At 50.9% G+C, this 15088-nt stretch overlaps 8 protein-coding genes across 8 annotated transcripts; 3 read left to right on the forward strand and 5 right to left on the reverse strand.

Moving 5' to 3' along the window:
- Nucleotides 1-540: 540 nt before the first annotated feature.
- Nucleotides 541-1695, reverse strand: LTR84_012567 (uncharacterized protein; the record flags this gene model as incomplete). The annotated part of the gene is made up of 1 exon (XM_064856086.1): nucleotides 541-1695. One exon carries the CDS (start codon nucleotides 1693-1695, stop codon nucleotides 541-543), a length of 1155 nt encoding a protein of 384 aa, XP_064707986.1.
- Nucleotides 1696-2244: 549 nt separating this feature from the next.
- On the forward strand, nucleotides 2245-3906 carry LTR84_012568 (uncharacterized protein; the record flags this gene model as incomplete). Its single annotated transcript, XM_064856087.1, has 1 exon — nucleotides 2245-3906. One exon carries the CDS (start codon nucleotides 2245-2247, stop codon nucleotides 3904-3906), a length of 1662 nt encoding a protein of 553 aa, XP_064707987.1.
- A 941-nt stretch (nucleotides 3907-4847) lies between these two features.
- LTR84_012569 (uncharacterized protein) lies at nucleotides 4848-6321 on the reverse strand (the record flags this gene model as incomplete). Its single annotated transcript, XM_064856088.1, has 2 exons — nucleotides 4848-5941; nucleotides 6000-6321. The coding sequence occupies 2 exons, from the start codon at nucleotides 6319-6321 to the stop codon at nucleotides 4848-4850; spliced, it is 1416 nt and encodes a 471-aa protein (XP_064707988.1).
- A 326-nt stretch (nucleotides 6322-6647) lies between these two features.
- Nucleotides 6648-7737, forward strand: LTR84_012570 (uncharacterized protein; the record flags this gene model as incomplete). The annotated part of the gene is made up of 2 exons (XM_064856089.1): nucleotides 6648-6713; nucleotides 6781-7737. The coding sequence occupies 2 exons, from the start codon at nucleotides 6648-6650 to the stop codon at nucleotides 7735-7737; spliced, it is 1023 nt and encodes a 340-aa protein (XP_064707989.1).
- A 963-nt stretch (nucleotides 7738-8700) lies between these two features.
- LTR84_012571 (uncharacterized protein) lies at nucleotides 8701-9676 on the reverse strand (the record flags this gene model as incomplete). Its single annotated transcript, XM_064856090.1, has 3 exons — nucleotides 8701-9140; nucleotides 9218-9444; nucleotides 9501-9676. 3 exons carry the CDS (start codon nucleotides 9674-9676, stop codon nucleotides 8701-8703), a joined length of 843 nt encoding a protein of 280 aa, XP_064707990.1.
- A 765-nt stretch (nucleotides 9677-10441) lies between these two features.
- On the reverse strand, nucleotides 10442-11002 carry LTR84_012572 (uncharacterized protein; the record flags this gene model as incomplete). Its single annotated transcript, XM_064856091.1, has 1 exon — nucleotides 10442-11002. One exon carries the CDS (start codon nucleotides 11000-11002, stop codon nucleotides 10442-10444), a length of 561 nt encoding a protein of 186 aa, XP_064707991.1.
- A 305-nt stretch (nucleotides 11003-11307) lies between these two features.
- On the forward strand, nucleotides 11308-12015 carry LTR84_012573 (uncharacterized protein; the record flags this gene model as incomplete). Its single annotated transcript, XM_064856092.1, has 1 exon — nucleotides 11308-12015. One exon carries the CDS (start codon nucleotides 11308-11310, stop codon nucleotides 12013-12015), a length of 708 nt encoding a protein of 235 aa, XP_064707992.1.
- Nucleotides 12016-12869: 854 nt separating this feature from the next.
- Nucleotides 12870-14336, reverse strand: LTR84_012574 (uncharacterized protein; the record flags this gene model as incomplete). The annotated part of the gene is made up of 2 exons (XM_064856093.1): nucleotides 12870-13375; nucleotides 13460-14336. 2 exons carry the CDS (start codon nucleotides 14334-14336, stop codon nucleotides 12870-12872), a joined length of 1383 nt encoding a protein of 460 aa, XP_064707993.1.
- Between the last annotated feature and the right edge of the window lie 752 nt (nucleotides 14337-15088).

Here is a 15088-nt window from a genome sequence, read left to right on the forward strand (position 1 = left end):
GGCTCGTGGCTCATGGCCCATGGTACATTCACGACCAAGTTTGCCACATCATCATATTGCTGCGCTTCCAGTCGACAAAAGCCTCGACACCGATATCTCTCCCATTGTGGAAACACTAGCCGTAACACCCCAGCAAAGAAAAGGCATGCTTGTACAGAAAACCTCGAGTAGAGGACGAGAGAGGAGAGCCGCCAGAGGCGTTTCTTTCGCCTGGGTCTACTAGGACATTTGACTCCAGCGGACATAAAGTCAGGTAGTCCACAATTAGAAAATCATACAAACTTGTAGAAAGGCGAAGAACATCGTTACAATGTCTCAGAAAGTCGTTTGCCCGTACATATAATCTCGTAGTCCCGTGCGGTACGGTGTATTGCTCTTGGTCGCTGCTTCTTCTTGTCGCCCTGCTCACTTCCCCATTTCACTTTTGATACACAACTATTTCGTATACGAGCAAAGTACCGACGTCGCTCGGAGCTGCCGATAGATTCAGTGATTCTTCCGTTCACTGCGCGAGATGACACAGTCGATATTTCAATCAACTCAACTTGATTTCGGAGGTTGATTCCTCGCGGCCTCGCGCACACTGGCGCCCGTCGCACGGTGCCAGACATCCCCACCCCAGCGCATTGCGCGCTCGACGGCCGCGGTTGGCGTATCCAGTGCGGGGCGGATGTCGAGGTAGAAGACGGGCTCGCCGGTGCTCTGAACGCCGCCGGAGTAGTAGTCGATGACGTAGCGGACTTCCGTGACAGAGCCGTCCGGCCGACGTCGCGCAACGTACCAGTCGTGCCGGTCGAACGGTGGCTCCCCGCCAAACTTCTCCGGCATCACATACCCTAGCGCGCTGAGGATGCGAGCTTTAGGCGTGGGTTCCTGTGGCCGGCCCAGGAAGCGCAGCAATTTCGGCTGGGTGTCCACTGATGTCGATGGTTCCGGGAGATTGAGGGCCTTGCGCCGTGCGGCAAGGAACTCGCGCTTCGCTCGCTCCAGTGCTATGCCTTCCTCACCTTTGGCGCAGAGACTCCAGCCGTGCGAGAGTCCAGGGCCGAAAATCCGCTCCCACTCCTCGATTTCAGCCCATGCCCCTTCGTTCAGGAAGTTGTGCACGGCGACCATGCTCTCCACAGCATCGGCGGGTGTGTCGGTGTAGCCTTTGCGCAGCATTGCGTTGTACATCTGCTGTGGCGATGGGTATTCCCAGTTGGCTTCGCTATCGCCGCGGGGGATAGAGGATAATTCTCGCTCAAGCGGGAGGGCGATACTCTGGGGTGAATCTGCGTCACGGGCGTTCGCGAGCGTGGGCATGTAGTTTAGAGGGTTGAGTTTGGAGAGGGTAGATTGTTGTTCTTGCTGTTGTGGTGCGGAGGGCTGTGATTGTGGATGTTGGGTGGATGTGACGTTTCGGAGAGGATGGTTGACTGATTTCACGGGACATGATGATGGTGTTGAGTTGGGAGAGTCGAGGCGTGGAGGAAATGGTGAAGCCGTTGGGGGTGTGGATGAGTCTTTGACGTGCATAGGACATGATGGCTGTGATAGAGCAATCATTAGTAAGATGAGCGAAGATATTTGAGAAGGGTGTATATCTACCGGAGGAGTGGCACCAGGTTGTTGAGGAGGATGGTTACTCGGTAGTGTAACCACGGCTGCCGGTGCGGTCGAAGGCCTTGGTGCATCTGCCCAGAACCAACCCATGTTGTGAAGAACTGTTAGATTTAAAATACAGTACAAAAATGTAGAAGAAGATAACAGCAGCGACGATGGAAGAGTGAATAGTCGAGGCGAAAAAGAAATGGAGCAATGGTTCGACCAGGATCATGATTCAAGACTCAAGGTTCGGCTGAACATGCAGTGAATAATGCGGTGCCTTCCGCCGATGGGCGTTATCCACGTGATGTAGCAGGGGATTCTCTCGGCTTACCTGCCAGTTGTGCAACTTCCAGACTTTCCTCACTAACCGCACTAGACACACTAATCAGGACACTAGGCCTAGTCGGTACTTATCCTTGCTGCCAAAAGATTCCAGCGTGCATGGCCAAAGAACAATTCGAGGTCAGTGATGCGCATGCCAGAGTATTGCATACGCCGCGTGTTTCGTCCTCTACACCACTTCACCTGTCAATTTCTCGATATCACCGCAGTGATTTCCTTTGAAACGCGTCACATCCACCCGACAATGATATTGTCTTCGTCGTGACATTCTCTCAGATCTCTCAACAACCCTATTAACACTTCGAGGCCACCATGGCCAGCATGGGCGATTCAAAACAATTCAAACAAGACCTTGTCGTCTCCGTCCGTTACCGTAATGACCTCCCTCCTCCACCTATGCCGCCGAAGCTGCTCGACATAGATACTGGTGGTCTTGCCCAGTATCTCACTACCGGCTATGCATCCTCACTTGCAAAGAGAGAGGAGCCAAACATCGAAGTCGATGCGGAGGGAGGAATGTCTATTGACATGATCGGTGTTCCTGGCTACTTCCTCGGTGATGAATCCGCTATCATGGCACCCGATGTACTGCCTGTGGTCGAACCAGCCGATCAAGCTCTGCTCCTCACTCTCGAACAACTCAAAAGTCAAGGCGCTATGGACAATGTTTCCTTTCTGCGCAAAACACAATACATGAACTCGGGTCAATTGACTCGAGCCCCAGATGCTCTCATAAGACCTGGCAACCCCAAAATGAGAAAGATGAACGATTCCAAACCCATGCCTATGCCGGTCGCCAAAGACGACAAGGAAAATATCAAGAGACATATTCAAAAAGGTTTTAATATTGCATACCCCGAAAGCATTCCTCACAACCCTCCCGAGGCAAAAGCAAACCCAATCACCCAACAAGAGAGGGACGCATGGAGAAATCCTATTCACCCAGATAATCCACGGCTGAAACCTGTAGGATTCTACCCCATCATACCCGATCTTGAAGCCGGAACCGATCTCGGTGGTTCCTGGTATCAACTAAAATTTGATAAACCCCCTCTAGCAACATATCGAGGAAGAAAAGACGATCGCATGGACGCCGCTCTATTGGGTGGAACTGAGAATCAGGAGAAACAGGCCGAGTGGCTGATCAAAAAGAAGGCATTTGACGAGCAACCAGACCTATATGAAGACCCCGGCCCAGAGCCATATACCTGGACACTCTTTGTTCCCAAACAGCACGACTCTGGCGCTCGATATCATCAAATATTCGACGACTCGAATCCCAACAAAGATGACCCCACCCTGGTCAATCGTTTACTTGAAGAATCCGCGGACGGCACACTCAGACTGCCCTTTGAGAGGGCTCGAATTTACCCCAATAACAAACAACAACCAGTCGTTCAGGATGAAGCTATGGCCATATCTATCGTCGATCCAGATAAACTACCTTCCCATTCTCGTTTCCGCAAACAAGGTCCGGCAGCTTATTATTACCCAATTGTCGAACGAATACGATTCAAAGCTGACAGAGGAAATTTGGGCAAAGCACCCCCACAATCCCAACCTCGTCAACTCGATGAAGACGTCGCGGATCAAGTCATGGTTTCATTCCGCGAAGCCAACGATTCTGAGAAGTTCCGCCGTGCCCAGTTCTTGGGTCAGTTCGATCCTTCATTTGAGGTTAAGTATGAAGAGTTGGCTCGTGCGAACGAGGCATTTGATGAAGCGGCAAGATTAGAGGCCGAGGCACAAGAACAAGATGAGCTGCAACAAAGCGCGCAGGATGTCACGATGGAAGAAGCCGATGAGGATGAGAAAGCGGACGCTGGCACGAACGGGATCACATCGAGGAACAGAGATGATGACGACGATGATAGTCCACCCCTTGACAGAGGAAGAGTCAATGGGCATGGACGTCCAGGAGCTGGTGTGGATGACGACGACGATGATGATGACGATGAGATGCAGGATGATTAGAAGCCACCACCTGCTCCTGTCTCTTCCCCAGTCTCTCTGCACGATCAAGACTATCTAGATGGCTTCGGTGTACTTTAATCAAAAGGACAGCTGCCATAGACTCTAGGCACCCCTTTTGCGACGCAGCAAAATCAGTGAAATCAACAGAGGATGGAAATCCAGGTGCAACACCGAATGTCAGACTTGAAATCGGTATTTTTATCATATTTCCATGACCCTGAACAAAAGGATGGGTCTCTGTGGTAAACGGGGACTATTGTCCTTGGCCATGATTGAGCTCGGCTGCGTTCGAATCAAACTCAACTACTTCCCAACGACCAGCCATGTCAAGTGATACAATTCTTTCTGAAGTTTTGGGTTTTCTATTGTTTTTATTTCTCTTTGAGCTCGATGTCCATTGCACTCTCCTGCCATCATGTTCTTGTCATGTTTCGCGTTCTATGCAGATGCTTACCACGGCGTCAACTTTGCATCCCAGTGGATCCTAATACCCTGTGGACACGATAGAAGCGCTGTGTCTCTCATGCGCGCTTTCACTCTTCCCCTTTCCACGTCAGGCTTGAGTAAGTCGCCGCCGAAGCTGATTCCTTGGTCACTCCCTTGTCATAGCATTCGTCTCACTCATCAATCTTCTCCGACCGTGCGCGGTGCCCAAAGATGCAGCTTGTGCATATGCACTCTCATGGTGTGAACTGTGAGTTTTAATCTTCATAATGAAGTGCCACGCCATATGTGCCGAGGTCCCGAATCCATCATCCGACATGGCCGTGTCGCAACCCGCCCACCCTAACTGCTTCAAGAGCCTCGTAGACCAAGAAAGCCAGGTATGGACATACGCTGCAGGGCTTGTCTCCCCCATCATCCGTTCGACCTAATTTCTCCTTATCGGTCTTTTCATCGAATTCTCAGCCTGAGATATAGCAATTCGCGACTTCGCCCCCTCAATAACTGCGAGCCAGATTGCGGAGATACCAGTCGACCAATCTGCGACCTTGTTTGGCCTCGCTGATGTGGATGAGATCTCCCTCAATGGCATAGTCCAACTCACTGCCGTTGATGACATCACCATCCAAAAGACCACCTTCGGACCAGCGAATCTGCCGACTGCGCTGCTTGTTTACGAGCAACCAGCTACGCAACTTCTCCGGATCCACATCGAGGAAACTTGACAGCTTCTTCAGATCCATAGTTGTGTAGAGCTTCAAGTAAGACTTGACCGTGGGGTTGAAGAGAGTGTTCTTGACTTCGTCCATGAAAATGTCGGTGTGGTGCTCTACAGGGTCAATGTTCAGGCTTGGGTTATCGAAGTCGGGTGGTGTGGGGTTGATGAACTTGGGGCACGCGCTCTGGAACAATTCCTTGTACACTGGCAACGAATCTGGGCCGCCACGTTGGAGTTTGGCAAACTTCTCGCCGTATTTCTCACGCAGGGCGGTGTGAATGGTGTCGTCAAGACGGGTGGGAGCGAAGGACACGCAGATGGCGATCAAAGCATACATCTGCTCTGTCTTCTTGGCAATGGCGTCGAATTGCTGATTGCCCTTCTGGAAGTTCTTGGTTCGTGACACGTACACCAAGATATGGCTGAACATGCGGACAGCGTCGGCGTACCGGCGTAGCATCATGTATGAGAAGCCCACGTAGTAGTAGGTATTAAGGTGAGCGGCCATGACACGGGCAAACATGGCTTTCTTGTTCATCTCGATATCATCGAGTGTCTTGAGGGCCAAGCTGAAGTCACCAAGGAGGCAGTGGACTCGCAACAAGCCGATAATGGAGAAATATCCCAACATGCGGTACAGTGGACGGGAACCATATTCTCCTGCAACAGCATTAGGGTCTTCATTTCGCTTCTGTGCCGCGAGTTGCTCGTTGATTTGACTGCGTTGGATCAACGAGTAGAGGACGTTGAGTACGGAGTAGCAGCCCCAGGTGTTGGGGTTCTCTCGTAGGACTTGTGCCTCCTCCTCAGTTGGTGCCGTTCTTGCGACACGGTTTCGGTAGCGGCAGAAGGACTCGAATTGATAAATGAACTCTGAAATATGTCAGTTAGCCTAGCGTCATTGACAGTGTTTTATTTCGCATCAACCCACCATCAATGACATCCCATGCCCAATAATATGAAGGCTGTTCCACTTCGACTGGTCCGTCCGAATTGAGAATATAGTGAAAGAGAGAACAATAATTGTCGTAACTGGCAAATTTGGTCTCTAGGGAGGCTTGGTATTCCAAGGGGGCGGCAGCAGCCTCGAGTTGAGCTCTCAAATCTGCAGGACCGCCAGTGAGCGAATCTGCTCGATTGAGATCTGTGCCATCTTCGTAGTTGTTCACTTGTTCTTGATAATCGGCTACCAATGCCTCCTCTTCGACATCATCATCATCTATCGGTGGTCGGTTCCCGTTTGCGTAAGACATTGTGGCGTTGTGGCAGAAGGATGGTGTAGGTGTCGATTTGCCCTGGTGATGCAGTTGTGGTGGGTTGAATTTAGATCGCACTCGAAAATACTAGTGGGTCCAGATTTAGCGGAGGAGAAGTTCTTGTCTTCTCTTTGATCAATACTTGATCTTATCTAATCTCGGCTCGGAAGAATGTGCTTCCTCTCTTTCTCAGCCTCGCTCAGCCTTGCCCCTCAATCAACCCCCTCTGAGCGATGAAGGAGGAGTTTGCTCACGTCACTTCCTTGTTAGTTCGACCGGAGTAGTTTGAATCGAGTCTTGAAAGAGGAGATTTGTCGAAAGAGATGGCTACCTCTTATGAAGCGTTCTCCGGCAGCTTCAAATGTGCACTAATTCAACTAAACCCCAAGGTAAGCCACTGTGTTAGGCTGTGCATCTACTTAGTTGTTATTCATCTACTAATGACGTCCAACGCAGCCTCTTGACGCAGAACATAATTTTACAACAGCTTCAGCTCACATCCGCGAAGCAGCTGCACAAGGGGCATCCTTAGCTGTGCTGCCAGAATACCATCTCTCGGGATGGACACCGGAAGATCCGGGCTTTGCCACCCTTGCAAAAACGGCGTATCAATATGTCTCTAAGTATCAGGAATTAGCCAAAGAGCTCAAAATCAACATTGTCCCAGGTACTATCGTCACAATTGAACCGACCTCAGAAAATGCGACAGTAGAATCAAATGGCACTGGACCAGCGGCAACAGCATCCACCGGCTCCCATCCACCAGCACTGCTCAACATCGCTCCCTTCATCGCCTTCACTGGCGAGGTCCTAGGCTCATACACCAAAGCGAATCTTTGGATTCCCGAACGCAGCGTCTTGACATCTGGACCTGACTCTGTGCGTCAAGCCGCCGCCGCGCGCCCAGCACCACAGCACCACACCCACGCCACGGACGAAGGCCCACCGAAACCACATACCGTGATTGAAACGCCGCTCGGTCCCGTCGGCATCGTCATCTGCTGGGACCTGGCGTTTCCGGAGAGCGTTCGCAGCCTCGTGCGACAGGGCGCGCGGATCATCATCATCCCCACGTTTTGGACCAAGGATGACCTTACCCCCGAAGCACGCAACTACGGCCCAGACGTGGATGCGCAGTTCCTCAAGGCGGCGCTCGTGACACGCTCGTTCGAAAATACTTGCGCGGTCATCTTCTGTAATGTGGGTGGGCCGGTGGAAGAAGGGTATACGGGCCTCAGCCAGGTCGTGTTGCCGCTGGTTGGTCCTGTGCAGGGTTCTTTTGAGGATAGTGAGGTCGGAATGCGGATTGTGGATGTCGACATGAGGGCTGTTGATGTGGCGGAGGAGAATTATAAGATAAGAGAGGATCTCGCCAGTGATAATTGGCATTATGGCTACAGTCATGAGAGGTAATATGCTTCTCAGTGTACGTCGGGATTACTTGTAATTTTTGTGGAATGGATGATTCAATCGCTAATGCTTTCCACCGCGCTATTATTTCCTTTTCACGGAATGTTTGCTGAACTTGAGCAGGCCTTGCCACGGGGACTACATGAGACACTGTTTCCTGCCAGGGCTCGTTCTGCCATATCTAGCACTATGCTTTCGTAGAGGTCGTACCCATGAATTCCAGCACTTTCCGTTACGAACGTAACGACTTTGCAGGAAATCCTGGTCATCTTTCAATAGCTCCTATTCAATCATTGTTTACTAATCTTTCGATTTATCATGTGATCGGCTGATGCCTGCTCTGCTCCAAATGTTATACCAATGGTACGCTAGGCGGATTTGGCTGCACGATGTTGAAAAAGGGCAGAGTCATTAGTTTTTTGCGCTGAGGCCGTCCGACTGGCTATTATGCAACGCACCGAAGTGGCCGTTACAGTGATCCAATCGTCCTTCCCAACAGCTGACAACTTTTGGTCTGGGAATCTCGCAGAATCATGCGAGACAGCGCGGCCACATATATCGGCATGAAAGATGATCTTGACGGTCGTGTATTGCATGTGAGACATCACACAGTATCGGACAGGAACAGCATGCATGATATCGTTGGTGGAGACCAGAATTCGAGTTGATTCGACATCGACATCGATGATCTCTTCCGAGTAGTAGTTATCCCGGGGTGAGCACAACGCCCTCTCTAACCTGCAGTGTCACAGGCGCACAAGATCATGTGCTAGAGGCTTAAGTCTTGACCGTGACTTGAGCTCCTCGGCCGTTCAAAGCAACGACGGTTAAGCTCAGATTATCTGAGATCAGATGAGGCCTCACCATTGAGCTCATCCACGGGCAGATATGCAATTGAGAGGCTCAGAGCATGGTGTCCCTAGATATCAACCCAGGCTGAGCCAAATTGGTGTGATGTCCCATACTCTAGAGCTCCTTCAAGGATTTTGTGACACCATCCACATCCCCCTCTCTCATTTGTTTCTTCAAGTCAGTCTCTTCGCCTTCTGGACCTTCCAGAGCGGCCCGCACAGCATCAACAGTTCCTGCTATCAATCGAGCCCGTTCTTGTGGATGAAGATCGAGGTACTCCTGGAATTCCCGGAACCAAGTGTCATCCTTTGCAGGCCCTTTTCCGTCATAGCCTACACATAGTTCTGCAAGAATTAGGAAAGCCTGACGGATAGCTGTGTCCCCACCATATCTGGTGAAAATATCCGTCTGGTCGACAGGCTTAAAGATACTTTCTGGATCGTCTTTGTTGATCGCCCAGGCAAGACAATTCATTCTGTCCTCGAATGTCCACCACTTGGGCAGGATGCCTGCCGTGTCAGCAAGATCGAGGAATTTTTGGAAGTCCTCAGTCGCTGCGGACAGTGGGTCAGCGACATCACAACAAGTGAAAGAAGAAATCAAGCAACCTGCAACAACAGTACAAACTTACCATCACCTTTAGCCCATACCAACCCATCAATTGACTTGCCCGGGTAGTAAATACCATGATCCTCTTCTCGAGCAGAATGATCGGTGTCCACTCTCATGCGATAAGTATCGATAATAACGCGGAGAGCTTCGTCATGTTCGTATGATGATAAATATGCCTTCTTGGAGCCCTTGCCTTGGGCTAAATTGCAGAAAGCTTTGTGCCTGGACCAGTGATCCTTCTGGCACCTGCAACGTGTCAACCATGTTCCACAATGAAGCCTGACAAGTCAATAAATACATACTCTCTCGAGCAATAGTCAACCAGGGTACATCCACTGCAACGCCTCAACGGCTTCTGCATTCCAGTCGTCATACAACTAGCACATATTCCGAGTCCTTTGCTGTGCATAAATTCATGTTCGACTTGGCCGACATATGTCGCACCACACATGGGAAATGTTTTCTTTGCTGCAGTCATTTTCGAATATTGACTTGTATTTCCGGTCCCAACGACTCTCGAGCGGGATCTTTTGTATATACTTTTGCTTTAAGGGAATGGTATGGATTGAGCTAGAATGGGCTTGAAGAAAGTTGAACTTGAATCTCCTGCGGCCTTGCGATGACCAAGAAGGCTTGGCAGTGGAAAAAGGGTTCAGCCTCGCGCTAGTCACTATCTACCGGCTGACTATCAAATGCCCTGGGGTAGCAGCATGGACACGTATGTGCACTTTAATGGCCTAAGACGATAGACACTGCATTAAGGTCATGGATACAGCCGAAATACACAGTTCCATAGTTTGAAGCCTCCTTAAATGGTTGCTATCAGTCTGAGAATGGGAAACCACGGCTATGCCATTCCCCAAGTAGGGATGGTTTGACTGCCTATTGCATAAAGCCAGACGAACGAGGTATTCCCCACTGTCAATGCTCAGATACACGCAGACCACTTGATTGTGTTTGTCCAGGCTGAACCGCCGGCTTCAGTCCGGTGTGGCAAGGCCAGGCCTGATGGACATCGATGACAGGCTCCGGGGGGATAGGCTACATTCATTGCTTTGCAACTGTAGGTTGTGCTTCTGAAGGAGGTTCAGAACACTGCTTGATGTTGGAGTAGTTTCATGCATCTGAATCTGACCTGAATTGAATCCATTCCAAGTAGGAGCCCTGGTTAGAGCTGTGGCAGATGGGCATATAGCTTTGGAGACTGGCAACTCGGGGGCGCATGATATCGTGTTGTACTTCTTCAAACCCATATATCTGCTTCATAATTAGCAGTCAGGCGTGGATCCGGCCCATAGCGTGACTGCCACCACCCGAAGCCGCCTTCCAAAACACACACTTCCTGCGGCGGACTCGCGTCTGTACCACTCTTGTTCTTCTTGTCAATACCGTCCACATTACCATCGCTAGGCTTCTCCTCCGAACCCTCTGACTGTGTCGCGGCCGTTTTTGCAGCTTCAGCTTCAGCTTTATCTTCGGCACTTCGTTTGGCTCTCGCGTACATCAGAGCAGCCTTTGGTCCTCTCTGCTGGCTCAGCATACAATGAAATATGACTCTATCTTTGTCTTTCAATGTCCTTAGTAACTCGGGCATGCGGGCATCCAGCTGGTTGATAGGGATCCATGTGCTGCCATTGATGTTTCCACCGATATGGTCTGAGTCTCGCACGTCAATCACGGCCAATTTGGTACTCTGTTCGGGGTCTAGCAATAGAGGGGCTAGGGTGGTGGGATGGATCTGGCCGAGAGATGAGAGTGTGATGGCGGGCTTGACGGGCTTGATGACGGTAGCTGAGGATGACATTGTTCGGGAGGCGGCTTGGTGTTGAACGAGTCGCCGTATTCGTTGCGAATGTCTCGCCAAATACATCAGCGCATAAGGAGTCGTCCTGTTACTCGTCAGGAACACAGCAGGCTCGCCTGGATAATTGATCCGAAGCCGAAGATGCGGCACTTTAATTGGATGATACACTTCTTGTAGCACGTGATCTCGATTTTCTCCAACAACGAGCTTCTGTCGACACCTGCTCGCATCACATTCATATCCACGCTCCAAGTCCGCATACAACCCCCAGAACTACCTTCTAGCTGCTATTGAGCGTCAGCAGCATGGAGGTCTCACAAGTCTTCCAACGGTGCACTCGGCACGCCATTCACCGCTCCACACGATGCTCCATACCCATCCTATCCTCCAACACCACCCTCAAGCCAAAACCACAAGTCACACACATCCGAGTATCGCAACGCCATGCCTCCTCCTCTTCCCCCTTTACAGCCACAACACAGAAACCCAAGGGCAACGACAACGGCCGACAGTCGCTCCAAGAACTGCTACGAGAGTTCAAAAAGGACCTCCGGGCCGGCACACCAGCCAACGAACGCCTCGATGCACTGATGGGCAACCCGCGACGGACATCATCATCCTCGTCGTCGCTCGACGCCTTCAACGACACGCTCGGCGGCGGCTCGCCGAGCGGCCTCACACCACCACGCGACTCGGAGCTCAGTCTCAGCAGTTTCGTCGCCTCGCTGAACCAGGAACACATCGACCCGTACGCGGACATCAACCTGCGGCTGAAGCCGTCGCTGGGCCGCACGGTCAAAGTCATGTCGGGCGACCCAGGCCGTGCGTTCCAGATGCTGGAGCGGAAATGCACGCAGAACAACATCAGGGCGGACGTGCGCAATCAGAGGTTTCATGTGCGCAAGGGTATGAAGGTCAAGATCCTGAGGATGCAGAGGTGGAGGGCCCTGTTTCGCGAGGGTTTTGTTGCCGAGTGTGATCAGATTCGCAGGATGAGGAAGCAGGGCTGGTAGCCTGGTAGGTGGTGGGTGGGTGATGTAGCCTGCTTTTCAGGAGAGTGTAGGTTCGAGGAATTGAAGATACAGACGAGATAGAGAGAAGGCGTACATTTGCTTTGTTGGGTCGAAGCACTTCTCCTGTACAATCACAAACCGCATGGTTACATTTTTCACTGAAGAATCCTCCAGGGTCATGTTCAGGTTCATGTTGAGGTTTGGTGTGGATTCGAATCCTCCCCAGCGTCCAGTGTCGGCTTACAATTTGATGCTTTCGCTGACATTACGAGCTAGACTTACCATCGGACACGGGCTACAATCAAGGAAACAGGGACGAAATACCAAAACCCAAGAATTAGCTAGCTCGACCTGTTCAAAGGTATGATAAGCGGTGCAATACATGATGGCAACCAATTGCCCTCCAGGCCAATGTTACTCGAAACTGGACCGACACGTCGAGAAGAGATGTGAAGAGGAAGGGGTACCGAAGCTTGTGAGAAGATTCTCCTCCCATCGCTATGCTTTCCCTCGCAGTCTTCATCTCTGCCACAGCCCTCAAAATCTCTCAGCCAATGTCCATTGTGATTAACTCTAATCTCTGCAGGAAAAGAACTGTCCCTTGGCATTTTTCATTGATGCTGACTACATCCGATACAGCAAGAGCAAATTGTCGTAAATGCTCTGCTCTGTGCAATTCGGGAATGGCAGCATCAACCAGTGCCAGGTCTTTCGTTCTTGGGTCATTTGACCATTGCTGTACTCGGTGACACATTTGCAAAAGGATGGTCGATAAAGGATTTCGTAGATGCCTACCATCCAAGTCTCTGGACTTGCCTTGACAAATCTGGCACTTGAGGTTCGACCGGTTCCTTTCAAGCAAGCTTCTTTGCCAACTTGGCCACCTCGAGCAGGTTACAGACAGTATCGTTCTCGCCGGTCGCCTCACGTTGCTTCTGCTGCTTTCTGACTTCGGCCAACTGCGACTTGATAACGGCTTCATCGGGTCTCTTGTGGTGTGCGGCTTTCAAAACTTGGATCTGCGCGGCACTGGTGGTCAAACCGGGAGATTGTTTGTCATACCAGACGAGTAGTTCCATGACCTCGGCGTCGATGACTGCAGTTTTGCCACTAACCATTTCAGTGCAGTTGTCTACAACGCAGTATGCTTTGAAGCCATTCTTGGAATTGCCGGTCTCTGCCTCAACTCGAAGCTTCTGGGTGCAGCGGTGGCAGTACACGTGCAAGCAATTCAGGACACGGGCGTCGCGCTTTATTTGTTGACACTTAGCGCACTTCAGGAGACTGGTGATTGAAAGTGCGTTTTGGGCATGGGCAACCTCCAGCTTCTTCATCAGCAAGGAGAATGCGGCAGGGATAGCTATAATGGAAGAAGAAGGTAGTTTAGTTTTACTTGTCATAATGTTTGACGTTCATTCTCCCACGTTGGAGGGAGGTTACTTACCGACATCCTTCAATGGCTTAAGTCTCTTTGCTGGTCTACCACCCTCATGTTCAGATGGTGCCACAATAGCAGGCACGACTGGACTGGCATTGGGTTGAACAACGGGCTGAGGAGTAGGGGTGTCGCGCAGTTGAAGAAGGAGATCCCTAAGGTGGGATTTAGGCTGAGTGATGGCACGTGGTTGAAGGATTTGTCGGGCAGGGGTCGCAATCAATGTCTCAAAGGATCTCTTTGCTGGGCCTGGAGCAGATGCGGGTGGAATGGGTGAAGACCTAAACATGCTGGTGGGAGAGTCTTCTTCGTACTCGGCCTTGATGTCACTGTCCTCAAGAGAGACAATCGACGATTGTCTGGCTGCAGCAGTGTTGTCGTCGTCTGTGAGATCAACAGTAGTGTTGGCGGCGTCACTCGAGGCATTTTGGGTGAGCACTGGGGCATGGCCGTTGGCATTGTGAAGCAAGACCTTCATTGCAAGATCGGTGAGGATGGAGGCGGGCTGGCCACTCAACTGGGTCAGAAGGGCGATCAAAACGAGCTTTTCATGGGTATCGGTGCTGCGTGTTTCGGCGACGGCTTGAAAGGCGGTCTTCAAGGTAGGATCACGGTCAATCAATTTGGAGAGTCCTCTGAAGACATATTCGTTCTTGTTGAGTGCCTCCCAGAAGTCGGATTGGCCTTGGGCCTCTTGATCGAGGAGAAACTCGTTTACCATGGATTCCATCTTGAAGATCTCGTTGTTGCTCAAAGCGAGCTTTTGACGAATAATCTCAAGTTGAGATGCGAGCGAGGCTTCTTGACGGAATAACGATTGACTCTCAGCTTGGAGACGGGTAAGTCGGTGATGAAGATGTTCTGATGAGGGAGTTGAGGTTGCCATGGTTTATAAAGGAAGGGAAAAGAAGTCACGAAGGTAACCAGCGACAACGCCGAGCGACACAGGGTCCTTCCTGCGCGCGGCGTACTAATGATCGAATTGGCACTGCCTGTGCAAGACGCGCAACCTCACTTCAATGAGTCAGGCTGTCATGATCACTTCGAGTTACTACTATCAGGGACTAGTACCTCAGAGGCAGTGATGACCGATTGAGTCGAGGAAGTCAAGCGATTTCGATTCACTGCTTGCTCATCTGTATTTCACTTTGGTGGAGAACGGCCGCCTCGATTTCATACAGCCTTGACTCACCCTGAGTGCCCTTTGAGCATGTGATTGTTCAAGTTTAGATAGACTTCATCTGGGAACAGGCAGCCTCAGATAGCACCTTCCTCCGCCTCGATCAATGTTCTTGAATATTGATATCATCATGTCAGTCAACGGTGATTTCACATCTCAATTGGGGAAGCTTCATCTGCCACTCGTGACCGAGTTGTGCTTAAGATCGAAGGACTACGGCAGTGCAAACCGGCACGTTCTGACTCAAAACGCTGCGACTCTTATTCACACCAGTGCTATGAACGGCGAATGGACTGCGCAGTTGCACAGGACGTGCGTTGGTTCGCACAACTAATTTGCAGCACTTTGGTATGAATTTGCCCCTTTTCCGATGAAGAACGCCACTCGAAGCGGTTCAGAACAAACCTGACGAGTATCTGGTTTGGGTTTATACCAACGCCCATTCAATGGCACAACCC

The sequence above is a fragment of the Exophiala bonariae genome (genome assembly GCF_035927105.1).
Source record: "Exophiala bonariae strain CCFEE 5792 chromosome Unknown scaffold_8, whole genome shotgun sequence".
Lineage (NCBI taxonomy): Eukaryota > Fungi > Ascomycota > Eurotiomycetes > Chaetothyriales > Herpotrichiellaceae > Exophiala > Exophiala bonariae.